The sequence below is a fragment of the Solea solea genome, chromosome 4, assembly GCF_958295425.1.
Source record: "Solea solea chromosome 4, fSolSol10.1, whole genome shotgun sequence".
In the NCBI taxonomy this organism is placed as follows: domain Eukaryota; kingdom Metazoa; phylum Chordata; class Actinopteri; order Pleuronectiformes; family Soleidae; genus Solea; species Solea solea.
The window spans coordinates 10,678,857-10,695,824 of record NC_081137.1 but is presented as its reverse complement, the minus strand read 5'-3'; the positions used below and the strand labels follow the sequence as shown (position 1 = coordinate 10,695,824).

The 16,968-nt window shown below is 39.7% G+C and overlaps 1 protein-coding gene across 7 annotated transcripts in view; it reads left to right on the top strand.

The window, feature by feature from the left end:
• LOC131458280 (RNA-binding protein Musashi homolog 2) overlaps positions 1–16,760 on the top strand; it is a 313,476-nt gene extending 296,716 nt beyond the window's left edge. For 2 of the 7 annotated variants that reach the window (XM_058627234.1, XM_058627230.1), the window contains exons 12-15: positions 5,418–5,597; positions 10,054–10,208; positions 14,713–14,783; positions 16,265–16,760. In XM_058627234.1, the coding sequence (XP_058483217.1) occupies positions 5,418–5,597; positions 10,054–10,208; positions 14,713–14,754 (377 nt within the window). In that variant the 3' untranslated portion in view covers positions 14,755–14,783; positions 16,265–16,760. Of the gene's footprint in view, positions 1–5,417; positions 5,598–10,053; positions 10,209–14,712; positions 14,784–16,261 lie in introns of all 7 variants that reach the window. The other 5 variants (XM_058627237.1, XM_058627235.1, XM_058627232.1 and 2 more) reach the window with 4 other exon arrangements.
• The last annotated feature ends 208 nt before the right edge of the window (positions 16,761–16,968 follow it).

Sequence of the window (16,968 nt, the reverse complement as noted above, 5' to 3'; positions counted from 1 at the left end):
AAAAACCACAGTGGACCAGCAGCTCCTGTGTCCCAAGGAGTGAAAAGCAGTGATTTTCTCTATGGACTTTGGTGCAGCAGAGTGGGCGGTCTGCAAACTTAAGTTTCCCTTCAGAAAAAGCTGGGAGATAAAGATTAAGTAGACATGTCATTTATTAGGTGAGTCTTTTGTCTGATCACACATCATGCAGCTGTGTCTCAAGCTGGTTTACACAAAGCACAGCTAGTGTTGACTATGTCAGTACCTTATTCAACCACACCTAGCAATTAGATCACAGATTGTGCTTTTAAGTTTATGTGAATATAAACAAAGATCCCTAGCTTGGTGCGGATCGCCAGCAAACCTGTAAAATTATTTTTCACTTCCCAAAGTCGCAGAAGGCCACGGAGCATGATGCTGTATTTTATCATCAGCATGATTAGTTTTATTTTCCAACCCGAGAGAAAAAGAGCAGCAGTACTTTCAAGGTTTGTGATTTCTCCTTAAAGGCAGTCACCTGGCAAAGTGGGAACGAGGGCAGAGCATTTATCCACTTAAGGAGAGCCACCCCGATGATGTCAGTAACAGATGATTGCAAGACACTCCCCTCTCCATCGCCTCACAACCTGCTTTGGTCACTGAGGGCAGAGCGGAAAGAGGATGGGGGTAGGAGAGATAATTATCAGTATAAATGAAGCCCTGCAAACGATTCGCACTGCTGGGTCCCCTGATCTAGTCTCCAAGGCAACCTCACCGTGCTCATTTGTTTTGTAGATGAGTAATTACATCCAATTAGTGCCCTCTCAAAAAAAGAAGTCTAAGAAAGACCCATTGTTCTGGATAGATTGTGTGAATATTAATAGTGGGACGGTCTGAGGTGCAGGGATATGATCGGTGATACTAATGCAGCTGTGGGCCTACTCTGCCCACTCTCATCCCCACATAACAGATCAGATAGCCACTGATGAAAATATATGGCTTTGAGAATATGTACTTAGAGTTTGTGCAGAAGTATCTGACTCACAGTCTTGTCCAGCTGCGTTCCCAGTAAATAAAGCTGCTTTTCTGCCTTGGCCTGTAACACCTGCACAACATCTGACAACATGCACAACTGAAACGTTCTCAAATTTCATCACCTGGTCCAGTGCTACGTAAGAAAAATGCTTATTGTGCCATTCACATGTTTTACCACACTGCATTTTATATGCTCGTTGGTGTAGATGTGAAAGGGAAAGACACAGTGTGGAATCAGCTCTATGTTTAGCACTGGTTGCTCTTGACAAATCTTTGAAAGTATACAGGAAACTACAGATGTGTGTGTCAGTTTGGTAACTGCCAGCTCCCCTGCACCAAAGTCCATACAGAAAATCAGTGATGTTGATCCACCACTGCCTCCATTAGCAAGTTCAAATATTTTATGATGTGATTTTCATGTTCAACCTCCTCTGTTCGGATTTACACTAGTAACACAAACTTTCCAAAACAGACTGCTGATGCCACACAACACAACACAACCAAGGTAACGCCCTCTGGCAGAAAACAAAGCTGTTCACCCGTATAGACTAGACAACACTTAAATAAGGCAATATGTCAGACAGCTTGTCTCTTCATCATAAAAGTGAATATGGTGGATAGTTGTTGTGCCAAAACAGTCAGAGACAGGCTAACAGGTGAACGGTGGAGGTGACTGCTGTGAAACACGCTCACAGTGAGCGGAAGTAGAAACAAACAGCTGTGCTTAACTCCATGATATACCAAGAGCTATAGTCTGCACAGCAACGTTAACACAGCAGCACTATCATTAAATCATAAGCAGGTGGACTCCAGAGTTGAATGTTTGTCACAGAGGCAGATTGTGTCAATTTGTTTCCCTCCAGGCTCTTGTAAACATTCAGTGACTCTCTGGAGTGAGATGAAGGAAAGTTAATCAGGAAGTTGAAGATGTCAGGATACTGCAGGTCTGGAATATATAATAATGTCCTCTACACATGTTTACAAATCCGTAAAAAAAATAAATAAATAAATACTCCGGGCACATTATGAGGATCATATTTAGTCAAATCTGTCAGATTTTCTGATTTCACAGTGACAGGTTAACTCCAGCACCGGTCTCGTTCATTTCTGCCGCATCATAGTTTGCCAACATGGCTCTATAGACCAACACTGAATTCACCAACCTAACAAAAAGTTGATTTTCTCAATGGACTTTAGTGAGTGTAGATTTGAAAGCTAAATTAAAATGCCAAGCAGACACAGTATGGATTTAGCTTTAACCCCAGATTGCTACTGACTCATTTTTGAATCAGGTCTGTGTGAGATTAGCTGTCAGATATTTGGTCTGCTGTCTTGCAGTTTGAGCACTTCCACGGTCCGATTCCCTATATTGCTGCTGTCAAAAGCTCTGACACAGACTGCAGTGAGCTTGTTTTAATATTAATGGGATGGTATTTTACATGTTGTGGCTAGAACTGTAGTCTGTAGATGGGAAGGAAATTACCTTTTTTTTACCCCTGTAAAGGGCTCTTTTTTTATCAAATGTTGGGAAATACCTTGTTTCTTCCACCAGATTACTGCCACAGATTGCCCAGTCAAATTTAAGACTGAAAATTACATTTCATGCCATCTGCACTGCTATAACTGTTTATAGGGCATGATATAACAATATATTGTTATGTTACATGATAGATCAGTATTCAGTGACTCTTATAAAAGTGTTTTATGTCTTAAAATATATATTAAATACTCACTTTTAGAAATAATTTCCAATAATCTGTAATCTGCCCTACATAGAAAAAGACAAACCAAGTATATACATGTATCCCATATCTTGCATATATACTGTATACTTATGTCATGCTGAATGGACAGTTAATCTCCATCTTTCAGTCATCAGCAGGTCCATTCTTTATTTCTTCCCTCTTTTTATTCATGTGTACAGTCAGTGTGAGCTCTACAATGCTGTCGGTCAATGGAGTCGTAAAGTATGAGCATAAAAAATGCAAGTTCCAGCCAAGCAGAGATGCCATTTAAAACTTGTAATGTGTGTTAACACAGTGTAGACGATATATTAAAAAAACTTAATGGGTTCAGCTGTTGACAATTACAACCTGATCTCAAATGGAAATATTGTCACTGTGCCCAGTTTTGAAGCTGAGCAAAATCTGCAGCTGCAATATTTGGATTATACTACAACTACTACTAATAACAATGATGATAATAATAAGGATGTGAATATATTTGAAAGTAAATATGTGGAATTACAGTTGACCAATGAGACACAGTGACAGAGAAGTAATGTCGGTTTGGCTCCACTTTAACATGCATCTGCATTTGTGATATATTTAGAAGGACTTCGTCACAAATTCCCAGTAACTTGGTGTGTGCTATTGTCAAATGTTTTTCCCGCCATTATAATTACTCCATTGATCCAGTTTCCCTCATTAGCAAGGCCAATCAATTTTCAGTGACATTTGTCTAAGTGAAGTAAATGGAATGATTGCTTCTTGAGCTTTGTTCAATGTGTCAGGCATTATGTGATGTACGTGGGAAGCCTGCCATATTTGGAGCCTATAATTTGATGAGTGGGCAGACAGCCCACAAGTGGTGAGATCAGAGTGCTAAAAAGCATTGGCGAGGAGGAACATGGCTGGTGCTTAGATTCCATTTGGCAGAAGTGGACTGTCTCAGTCTGAATGGGTAGAGGTGAAGTGGCTTTGAATGGCTATTCGCTCCAGGACCCTAACAAAAACACACACACACACACAGCATGGGGAACCCAGCATGAAGAAGTCAGAGTCACCAATCTCAGTACCTCCCGCGTAGATTAACTCTGTTATCAAAGAGGTGTGAGAAGCAGTCGTTGCTTTTAATTGCACTCTTTATACGAACAGCTTGTCTCAGATTAAGAGGACAAGCAATAAATGTCAGCGCAACTTATCGTCGAGTGACATTTTCTAAACTGTTGATAATCCACCATCTGTGTCAAAGAGAGAATTGTTGGAAGAGGCCAGTCTGGGACGTGCTCAGGTTTCAGAATGCCACTCATCAATAAACATGAATGTGTCTGTATCTCCGTCACATGGAAACCTTATCATCTGTTAGCTTTTTGACAGGAAAAAAATTATTGATTGTTGCACTTTGTGTTTCTTTGTATTTAAATGACAAAAGCTTCCTTAAGGTACTTTGATAAAGAGTTTCCAGGTTTGAAATGAGAAATGTATTGATCTGTGTTTTAATTATGCTTTAGTTTGGGGGGAGGGGGCATTATCCACACCGACACGAGGGACAAGGGTCAGTTATGCAACAATCAAAGGCCACGTTCAGACATGGTATTAACATTTATCCTCATTGATCTGATGGCATATGGACAACACTAAGTCGGACTGTTCACACCTGACATTCAAAGGCATCCTCCTATGACTACGTATGATTGGGTCTAGCTTCCCTGCCCTTTATTCAAATACACACTGATGTCACAACTGTTCATGAGAACACAAGATGTTTGTTTATTGGTGAGTGTGTGTGCGCGCGCCTGTGTGAGTCTGCATGTGAGTGACAGAGAGAGAAAAAAGGACATGAGACAAGCTTGAGTGAATCAAAGCACTACTCAAGCTGCTGTAACATGAAATGAGAAAGTGCTGTGTTCACTGAGATAACCACTGGAAAAAGAAATCATGTGATAATCAGTGTTAACATTGTGTCCAAATAAATGAATGTATGTGTGCAAACGACATCAGCTGAGGAGGCAGTCTCTACAGTCATGCATATTCAGCCCATGGCCAAGTGGGAAGGAATTTGGCTTGTAACCGGCCGCACGTTCAAATCCCTGGACAGGGGCGGCCCTGAGCACTACTGGTTAACTACTGGTGTGTAAAAAGGATGAGTTGAATGGAGAGGTAAAATCACTTATCACTTATCTGTGATTGGATCTAAGGAGAAAAGTTCAGACTTGTTCTTAGCATGATCTGCTCGTGATCATCCGAATCACTCAGGACGATTGTCAACACCAGGTCTGAACGGGCTCAAAGTATCAAAGCTGTGGCTTCGCTGTATATTTTATGTTTTTTGTGTATTATGTTGTGTCTTGTCATTGGTCCACATGAGTCAAGTCCTGTAATGAGTGTAAATTAAGTATGTTTTAAATATGGGCTTTCAAGGAGAGATAGTAAAATGTATGTGTCCATAACTGCAGGGCCAGTGTATATCATAGAGCAGACCGGGGGGGAGGGAGGGCAGGGTGAGCAGCCAGCCAATTAAAACAGACTCAACAAAGGGATGTGACCTAAATCATGGTGTTAAATGTGAACTCACCACCAAGATAAATGCTCAACAATCTGGACACTGAATATGTGACGATGAAAAAAAAAAAAAGTTGATTTCCACAATGATGGAGTACCCCCCTCCCCCTCCCCCTCCCCACTCTACACTGTATCTCCCAGGCCTCCCCGATTATGGGTTTTACTCTGCGCCCAGTGACCAGAGGGGGGGGCCCTGCTCCTTTGCTGACTATGGCTCCCTGGGGCCCCAAGCGGCTCAGATGCTGCACAGTGAGCATGCCACCTCCGCCTGCAACTCCCCCCTCCAGCACCTACACAGCCCGGATCAGTTTAAGAACCCAGGTTTGTATAAGCGCATCTATCTCATCCATGGATTTTTCAGTTTGATTCATGACATTATTCCATACAGAATATGTTCTTTTTAATCCTTTTCTCTTGTTTTTGTTCAGAAAAAAAAAAATCCCCTTCCCAAAAGAACTGATAAAACCGCCTTGCTGACAAAATAGAATTGCATGTTTTCCTACTTTTTCCTTGATTTTTGAACATTTCTGTTGTTTCTTTGTGAGGATGCTGCCCCTGCTTGCCCAAACTGTAGTCGAGCAACACGTATAGTACAGAATGTACGCCGACTTTATTTGTATGTATCCACAAAAACCTACTGATGATACTGGAGTGTTCAGAGGCCTCAGTGTCAGAGCTCAGGGTCATGTGGATTATAAACAGCGAGAAGTGAGTATGTGTGAGAGTGAGAGTATCGCTGCTGAGCTCTCAGTGTTTAAATTGTACACATGACATGATGCTCGTGTAGGTTCCGTGTGAAATGAGTACAAATGCTGCACAAATGTCGAACACTTAGCAGACAACAGTTTTGCATAATCTATTTCTGATCTTGCTTATGTAATCGCAGCTTTCAGAATGGTGACATTTAAAGTCAACTTTTATCTGGTACAAAAATGTAATCACACAACACATTTGATAGAGAGCAGATGCTCGTCTCCACAATCAGCGACATGCTAATGCATTTTCATTTTTTGACGCTAAAACTGAGTCTTTAATTTATCATATTTGCATACACACACATCTGTGATAGTGAATTAGTGAAAGTTTACTTCTCTATTTAAGACATCTTTAATACACAACAGTAACGCACCCACAAACAGGAGCAATTCGGATTTGATGCAAACTATTATTTTAGCTTGTTAGTGGTAGTTAAAGCTTAAAGTAAGCTGTAATATCTTATATATGTTTGGTTATTCTTCTTCTAAAACGTGCTTGCCAAGACTAAAACCACAGTGAGAGGTCATCATCATGCTGGTAGAATGTTAATATTATTATCAACTGATCAGCTGGGAACAAAAATTTAACCCTGAAACGAAGCAAACTGCAAAGTAAAGAATCAAATTCCTGTTTCCACCGACATGCCAATGCCCAGTGTAACAGTTGTGTGATGTACCCTTTTATGCACGTTATTATGGATTCAGATAACTTTTGAAATGGAACTAAAATGCATGGATACAGATAATCTTAATCTGAAAACACAGTTTTTTTTTTTTTAAATAAAAAGGTAGTAGTATGGATGAAGCCTTGTGTGCTGCAGCTGAGCCTGAATCCTGCCACAGCCTCCACTTCACAATAACAACAGGAAAACATAACTGAGAAATGTTGGAATCTCCCAGACTCTCTGTGCACGACGTTAGTGCAGCAAACAGCAAAAGAACACAAAGGCAGGCTGTTTAAATACAACTCCATGTTCTCAAATACAGCTGCTGCTGCTCTCTCTCTTATTTGGCGTAACAGTTTTGTAAGCGCAGGAGCACGACAAACGTTAAGTAGTGCATGCTTCTCTTTGCTTCCTGTAGATCTGTTAAGAAGTGTGAAGGTTTTTATTTCATGCACAGCTACAAATGAAATCACTGCAAACAAACGCCAGTGACATTATATGTTGATTTTGGTTGCAGCGTGGCTATTCATAATGCATTATAGCTGACACAGGAGTGGAGAGGCTCCTGTGACACAAGTCAAATCATCCCTGTGTGTGTGTTTTGTATTCTCTGTTTGTTTTTATCAGCAACAACACTGCCTGTGATTGTGACATTCTGTAAAACAATTTTTATGATGAAGAGTGAGTCACTCTGTTGATGCTGCTCTTTTTTGTTTTGAATTTTTGTTTTGGTTGTTTGTCTTGCCTGAGAGGATATTTTCAAATCCTGAGCGAATCAGCAGCTTTTCCGCTCACATTGTTTTTTTTTCCTTTTGTATATTTGCAGCCGACCTTGACCCAAATGATATGAAAATCACATTTTTGAGTGTTTGAGTTTAACTAGATGAAAAAAAGTCATGAAGGTGATGATGAACTGGAGGTAATAAGTTAGCCTCCTTTCATCGATCACTTAATTACTGTTTAGCTGAGCAATGTGCTCCTCGCAAACACAGGCTCAGAATTGTGTTGCACAGGTTTCCTTCCAGTCTTTTTGGAGAGTAGCGTCCATTTGCAGTCTGATGTCAAATGGCAAATATCAATACTTTTCTTGTGCACTCTGCATCTCTTTTTAAAATGGATGACTAAGAAGACAAAGCGAGCCAATGAAGCACATAATGTTCTGTGTAGAGACATAAACACAACACAGCATTTGTATTACCCATAGACACAAGGCTGACACATTAAAGGGATAGTTCAAGTTTTGTTAAAATGTCGAAAGAGGTATAGTTGGTGCCTACTGTACTGTGCATGGCCAGTGTGCCAGGAATCAGCTTGAGACAGTGATGCTTGGTCTCTGTGACAACATGTCTGTCAGCATAATACAATAATAATAAATATTAAAATAATAAATTCCAGGTCTAGAGTATCTTAAGAATATGTTGCTCTCAGACAGCCTAACTGAATTTGGTAACCACTCACTCTTCTGCACCAAAGTCCATGGAGAAAATCAGCTTTTCTAGCTCCTGGTGTACTGCTGCCACATTTGATAAGTCTGTGTCAGCGAAGGAAAACTGAGTGAAAGATTTCAAACTCTGAAGTCACAAAGTGACATATTTGAAATTGCAGTAGTGGAACAAGAACTCCTTTGTGGCATGATGTTAACTTGCTTATCTTTTTTAAAGGACTGGTACGGGAGAGTCAGCAAATTACAAAGTGCCACAAAATTCAGTTTCCCGGATGAAAAGGCTAGCTTATGGTTAGATAAAGCTACAAACATGTTCTTAAGATATCATGGCCGAAATCAGGTTTTCCATGCATCTCTTTCTCAAGCTGGTTCTCATTGGACGGGATTAACGCAGCACAGTCGCCACTGACTCTGTGTCAGTCCCTTATCCTTTCATTTCAGATTATACCTGGTTTATTTCTTTGGCTTTTTAATGTTAAATGAATGATATTTACATGTGTTAGAAACAATAACACTGCCAATATATATGGTGAAGATTATCAACCCTAACCTGGAAAAGTCATCACAGATCATTTTTTATCATGATATGATGATATCCAAAATCTAAGACCATATCTTCACAATCTAGATATAATACTGATATATTGCCTAGCCCTAACTTGAACTATCAATTAAAACACTTCACCAGTGTCACCCTGCACAACAATCTGACCCATGTTTACCTGAGATTGTTTGCTCCTCAAACTACTGATGCTGCCACAAAAATGTAAATGAAATAATAATAAAACCGTGGTTAGTCACTGTAATAATATAACAATATGCTTGTTTAGTGAGATAGACCTGTGAGCAGTGATGTGTTAAACATGGTGACAGTGAAACACTTTGGTTACTGCTCGTGTGTCTGCAGTTCTCCTGGATCCTACAAGCTTTTTCCTCTCAGGCATCTCAGCGATCATGAGCTCATATATACACAAGATGGAGCATTTTCTGCGGTTGGAACATTTTTCTTTTTAATGCAGCCGTACAGGGTTTTTTTCTCTCTCTCTCCACAGTCTGTCTGTGACTAAGGGTGAAATGGAGGGTTATGTGAAACTGACAGCAGAGGAGATTGCTGTTAAGAGATCATTGCATTTTTCTTTCTCCCTGACATTTTTTTTCCTTGTGTTGCCAACATTGTTGGCCTTTAGTAGGCATCAGGATTTTCAAAAGGCATTTTATTAGTCAGAGTTTTTCTTACTCACAGGGCAAAGGTGGTAAGTCGTGTACAGTATTTCTTTTTTATCCCCTGAGTTTGGGTCTGCAGATGAACTCGGGTCAAGCTTTTATATTTCCCCTCTCTCTTGTCTCATACAACTCGTTTGCTTTTTGTTCCTTGAGCAGATTAAGAAGCTGAAAGTATCAGGGATGATATTCCAGCTGGTATTTCTGAAACAGGGCATACAGGAAAACAGAAATCTGCATTCAAAGTGCTCGAGTGAAATCTTAAATCTGTAAAAAATAATAATAATAACCACATTACTCCCTCATATTCTGCATGACGGTTATGCTGCAACCTTACTAGTTTCCTAGCATGGTGGAAGTATTTCCAGCAACGTGCTTGTGTTGTATCGTGCATGATTATACAAAGTGAATGTTACTCCTGTGCATAACACACAGCATGTAGATTATATAGAGAATATCATACTGGCTTCATTCTTCATTTTGTCAATAGAAAACAAATTCTAAGCCAAATTATAATTAAATTAACCTGTAACTTGAACTAAAAGAAAACCCTTGGAGACAAAATATGAATCCAGTAATGTGTTCTTTTGAATCAAACATCCATGCGAGTCACAGTGAAGTAAGAGTAGAAAGCAGTGATGGTTGGTGGGGTGTTTCTGAGCTGCTCTGCTCCCTGCTGTGTTTGTATGCAGGCGCTAACCCGTCAAGGCCCGGAGGTTTTCCTGGTGCTAACAGTCCAGGGCCCGTGGCTGACCTGTATGGACCGAGCAGCCAGGATTCAGCTGTGGGCAACTACATCAGTGCTGCTAGCCCCCAGCCTGGCTCCGGGTTTGGCCCCAGCATCACAGTGAGTAGTCAAATGAAAACTTTGATGTCATGTCTGACTGCACTCTGAGCTCAGTTGCTGCTTCTGTGTCAGAATACCACCACTAAAATTAGACACTAAGCACATGCACCCGGCTTGTGACTGTGATCCTCTGTGAAACTCTTCAACACCTGATTCTTTGGTACAAACAGAAAAGCATACTAATGGTAAGACTTTACACTGTGCTGCTGAATTGATTAAAATCACCACCACCGCTACCTCTTAAAAAGTATCTCAAATGCATGCATTTAGTAAAGTGGAAGTGTGGTCTATTTTTCCTACTGTGAGTGCAGGTCTACTCCAGGGTAAACCCAGCCTTGGCTCTGAAAGTTATCTGTGTCAAATGTAAATGTTCATTCCCCTAAGCTGTTGCACATATGACCTTTCTTCAGACCCTATGTCACCTTCCCAGAACAAATGTCCCTTATTTTTAGAAACCCAGCTGTCCCAGAGTTGAGTTTGATCCGACGCCAGGACAAAGCATAAGCAAGGTTTTTGTCTGTCCCGCTGTCCTTGCCCAGGTGCAGTTGCTCTGTCGGGGGGCTGTTGCACTTTTCCTCCTGCTGATCAGTTATCTGCTGGTTGCCATGTCAACTCATAAGTGTTAGACTGCTGAGGCTACAAGAGATGACAGTAGAACAGTGATGTGTGCTTAGTCTGATGATGTCTGAGCAGCAGCTTGTGAATAATTTCTCCTCTTGTTCCTGACACAGATAGTGGCACCGGTCTCATTGTACACCACTGTCTTTGAGAGCCAGTAAAAAGGTCAGCAAACAGTGAGTGAGAGGAGGAGGTTTACCCGTTTACAACCAATAGGCTCTATGAACTTCCGATGATCCAGAGAGTGACAAACTGGTTTCCAGTTTATGTCCATATTGCGTTGTCTTAAAAATATCATGGCCCCCAAAAACAATAAATGTGAATAATGTCCACTGCCTCACTGATGCCTGTTCCCCTGACCGCAGAAACAAGTGACACTATAACTTTGTTCTTGAGGACAACCCGTGTCCAAGTGGAAAGGGAACTTGACTTGTAACCGGAGGGTTGCTGGTTCAAATCCCCACCTGGCCAAAAAGGGCTGGGGTACCCCTGAGCAAGGTACCCCACCCCCCAATGCTCCCCGCGCGCTACTCAGTGTGGCAGCCCACTGCTCCTAATCCTAGGATAGGTCAAATGAAGAGGAACTTTCCCTAAGTGGATTAATAAAATTAAACTTTATTTGTTCAAAATGCTAGCTTGTTTTTCTAGGATAAAGCAGTAGACAATGAAATGATGAATCTAGCATTGTAAACAAATACAAAGCCATAGCAGGTTAGCACGAGCAACCTTCTCTTATCCAGATAACTCGATATGTATAACTTAAATGATTTGTCCTGCTCGCTGCTGGTGGCAGGGGAACAGGTATCAACAATGCATCATTTGTGCTTTTTTAGGAGACATGAAATATAAATTGGAAACCAGTTTGCCAACTTTTGCTGAAACCACAAATTCACCAACATTCAGAGAGCCTTTTTTATCCTGAATCCAATGTTGTTGTTCAGCTAAAGCCTTCCAAAGAACGTGTTTCATAGAATGCTTCCCATTAGCACACTTAGCACAGTTGTTTTTCCCCCACAACTAGGGTCATTGAATCATCTAATTAAACACAGTAACAGGACTAAACACAACTGTTAACTTTTACTGAACATGTAATCAAAAGCATGAATCAAGTATCATCTTCCCACATTCACACTGACTCAGTGTCTTCAATATTTCAACTTCAGCAGCTGAAGCAAATAGGGCAAATGTTTGCATCTTCCTAGGATTTGTGTTGTGGGAATTCCCACAGTTTGTGTCTACTCGCATCTCGGCTTATATCGCATTTGATGTACCATAACAACGGAGCAGGTTAGCAATTCAGGAGGGTCCTATTTCACCTCATCTCTGCGGCTCCATCAGTGACTAGCATTTCGATTAGCTCTCCAAAGTTGGTCTTCAAAGTGAATATGATGTGCTCATCCAATTAAAATGCATCGTTATCTATTCACTGTGTGAATGTTCAGTTAGAAATCTCAAGTATGGCTGAATGAACTGTGTAAGAACAGCCAAAGACTGCATCAAATGATAGTCCATTAAATTAAATTAGTTTTACTTAGCTCGTGATCCACATAATCAAATGTTTAAGACCTTGTTTTTTAACAATGTGACGATCTTCCCAAAGGGAAACATTAATGTGCTAGTCTACCTTTGGACCTCAGTGGATAAGTCATTTAAAACAGTTTCTCTGAATGTTGGGGATTGTCGAGCATCAGCAGTGGCAGCAGGGCAGAGCTTCACTGTGAGGCCTGTTGAGTCATGTTTCTACTGTTGTACGTGAGTGAACTGAGTGACACATTGGAAGTTGTCAAATAACACCTGCTTTCTCAAATTAGCAAATGATGAATGCATGCATTGCTTCACTGGGGTGAAATAAGAAGCCCATTAGTGCTGCAAAGAAAACAGGCTCACAAACTCTTCCCAATCTCTACAGATTACAAGATGTACATGGAAGTAATATACTTTGTAAATAACTGTGGTTGTATGAGGTACTGACACAGTCAGCGCTGAGTGATTTGTGTTCTAGCATGAGACACGGTTAATGAAGGGCCGCCCTAAAAAAAATCAATGACTGCTCAAATATACGATATTTTAAGAAGATTTTGGCTGCTTTATTTCACTATTGGACAGCTCTTACTGGCTGGAAACTGACGTTTTCTAACCTTTTGCTTTCCTGCACCAAAGTCCTGAGAGTAAATCTGTGTTTTAAGCTCACAGGAGACAGGAGCTACCGGTCTACTGCTGCCACTTTTGGTAAATGTATGTGTCACTTTGGTTAATCTGAACAAAGGATTTAAAAGACAGAAGTCCGGTCTACTGCTGCCACTTTTGGTAAATGTATGTGTCACTTTGGTTAATCTGAACAAAGGATTTAAAAGACAGAAGTCATAAAATAACATATTTTACTAATGGAGGCAGCAACAACTCCTGTGTGCTGTGATGTCAAATCACTGATTTTCTCTGTGATCATTGTGCGAGAGTGAGTGGTTAACAAAGCAATACAAAGTGCAGTTTTCAGTGGGAAAAGGTTGTCTAATAAACAATGTAACTGAGTAATAGACTTAAGCAGGTACAGATTTCATTAGGTTGATCCAGGTCTCAGGTTCTCATAAAAACGATCTAAACTATCCTTTATCCATTATGTTTTTGGTAAAATAGTGATGTCAATATGTCAAGCTGCAACATTTTTGCCTCTTTTTTTTTGCTTTGGAGAAAAATGGTACATAAATCCATTTAGTCAAATTATTACAATTTAGAGAGGATGAAATGAATGTGTCACCCTAATTTTAGTCGAACTGATTTATGATATCCAAACAAACTCACAGCTTAACAGCAACAATACATTGTATTGGCTGTTTACTTCCTAATGAAAGCTTGTCTTATTAATTGTTTTAGGTCCACTGGCTATCTGCCATAATATGTTGCTCTCAGTGTAGAAAGCAAAAATATTTCTTATGAAAGACCAGGCTGGCTGGTTTTTACCAGCAGACGGTTTTCAGATGGAAATGAGGCGATTTGTTTCCATTATTTTCTATTTGTTGCAACAGTTTTTAACAATAGTTTAGTGTTGCATTCGAAGACAAGTCTTTGAAAGCAACAAATATTCATATCTATATTGTATCTATATCATAAAAGACACATTTTATGATTCTCATGCAGTATGTAAATTGTGCCTATAATAATACTACATACTAAAAGACCACTTAAGAGTGCAGCAAAGCAGAGAGGTGACATGAGACGACCTGAGATGACCTCTCAGTTCACATTAAAACAGAAAATATTTCAGACCTAAAATGTGTTTACTGTGGACGCTGCTGAACTGTACTCACGTCACATCAAACCACACACACACACACACACACACACACACCTGGAGATTCACTGATGTGTTTTCCCGTCTAACACTCTCAATAATCCCTGTAGCCAATATCTAAACAGCCACGCTGAAGAAACAGTAATGAACTCCACTTTTTTTAACGAGACAATTGGAGAGCAATTAGTTGATGGAGGTGATAAAGACAGATAATGACCGTTGAAAGTGCTTCTCTTTATACTGATGTGTGTGAATCTAAGGATTTCTGCAGCACAATGACCTGAGAACACAACAACTCCACATGACAGCTGTATATGTTCACATGAATGGGGTTTTCTGTATTATAACTATTCTCAACACATACTTTCTTTAACTATTGTCAAATCTCCCCATTCTAACAATAAAGATGTTCAACATATATATATATATATATATATATATATATATATGAATAAAACTCTGTGCTCTGCTGCTCTACATGATCCAGCAGAATCCAGTGGTTCACATTCATGTTAGCGACAAATAAAGATGATATAATTACTCACGTTTCTTTCCTTGAAATGCATACTGACAAAAGCACTAACTGTACACTTTTAGGGCCCGTTGATTGCAACAGCTTTTACAAATGGATACCATTGAGCAGGTGGCCGGTTGCCATCTCATCAGAGGTATTGCATTTTATTTACTGTGCATTTCTCTCTCTCTCTCTCTCTCTCTCTCCCTCTCTCTCTCTCTAATGTATGTTCATTGCATTATTCATTGTTTATCCACCTTTTAAAGTGACAGAGCTGGTTGTTAAGTGTGAGTGTGACACAAGGTTAATGTAGTCACAAGGCGTCTGTGGGCGAGTTGATCTGTTTGATTCCCTAACAGACGGAAGGAAGGAAGGAATGAAGTGTGACCATTAGGGACACTCACATTAACAATAATAAGTTGATCATGGTGAAATGTATTTATTTTTCAGGAAAATAGTTCATATTTCACTTGAAAATGCCAATTTGGGATTTATTGTAAAGTGCCACAAGGGGGAGCCTGTGACATTTATTGATAAAATACTATTATTTATAAAATACAAACTAAATGTAAGGTCTACATGTTTGATTAGGTCTACATGAAGTTTTCTTACTGTTCCATGCCCAGTGATTATACATGATCACAGACATGCTACCAGTTTTGAGGCATTCCTTTCTTGCTTCCTAATCATTTAAATTAGTTTTACCCTTCATTTACTAATCACACTCTATGACACTTACATGTAACCATGCAGGTACAGAGTAGTTATGTAGTTAGTTACAAAAAAACAACACAATGAAAACAGGGCATTCCTCTTTGGTGATATTTACTTATTTATCCATGTTCACCACTAACATTGTCACTCGTGAATAATTCTGTCATTTCTAAAACCCATTCAAAGTGTCTCAGGCTTTTGTGTCTGCTTCCAGCTCTTTTTTGTAGAAACTGTGTGATGTGATCCATTTATGCATGTGTCATTTTTTTGTGTGTCACTTCCTGCTAAGTTACCAAGTCCAGATAAGCACCACAGCTATCATAGAGCCGCACAGTGGAGGAACATGTATATGAACATGGTTGCTAAATTAAAGCTGTCATTAGTTCCTGAATCACTTGTTTAATGTGATTTGTTGAAATCATCTTCACATCTTGACGGCCATCAATAAATAGAGTTGTGTAGGAAAGAAAAGACAAAGAATTTGGTGTTGCTCTTGTCAAAGCTCCGCCCTCAAAACACATGCATGTAAACATGTTAGTCCAGCTCATATTGTACTTAATCTGACATTTTTTTTCTTTCTTTTTTTTGAGACTTCTTATTTGTTCATGGTTTTGCGGATGTGGAGAAGATTTCAATACCTTTGACTAGTTAGATAACTATAGATACTTTGAACATAGGTGTTTATAGTGCAGCTGTGTATAAGCACATACTGAATATTGTACATTTTGACCTTCTGCCTGTATCATGACATCAGGCCTCAGTGGGCATCAACAACACAGAAACACAACACAGCACATCTTTTAATGTCAGAATTAAACCTCATTATTGTCGGTCAGAAAAACGAATCCATGACATGAACTGTTTCTAATATGGTTGCTGTTCCCTCTTTTTTTTTTCTTTTTCTTTGTTATTGTCCAGCAGAGTATATCTGGTGGCCCAGGAAAGACAGGACGAAGTTTCTAATTGGCTTTGTGTGCAGGTGATGCTAATCCAACTTCAAGCACTACAGTGTCACCCATGTGAAAAGAAGGAAAAGTGGGAAACCACACGAAGATGAAGAGGAAAAGAAAAGAGAAGAAAAGAAAAGAAAAGAAAAGAAAAGAAAAGAAAAGAAAAGAAAAGAAAAGAAAAGAAAAGAAAAGAAAAGAAAAGAAAAGAAAAGAAAAGAAAATGTTAGTCATCTCAGAAAATTAACAACTGCTGTACTATAATCCAAACCTCCTATAACGTTCACAACCTGGTTTGGTCTATGATGTTTCACGTCTGTCCCATGCACCTGTTTCCTTCCTCCGTCAGCTTTTCTTTTCATTCGTTTTCTTTTTAGAGAGTCGTTTTAGTTCCACCCTGATTTGTGTCATTTTTCATTTGATCTTCTAGTATATTTGTGTCAATGGAATATTTTTGTTTGAAGTGTGGGGGGGGCGGGGTGGGGGGGCGGGGTGGGGGGTGGGGGTGGGGGTTTACAGCCAAGAATATCTGCAAGTCATGTCTCCATCTCTGTATTGGTCAGTGTAAAGGAAAAATGATGGGATGTTACATTCAGTCTTCCCGCAAAAAAAAAAATCTTGGGGGAGAAAAAAAATTTACTGAAACTTTAAAGAAGGTATCTAAGTAATAAATCTTAG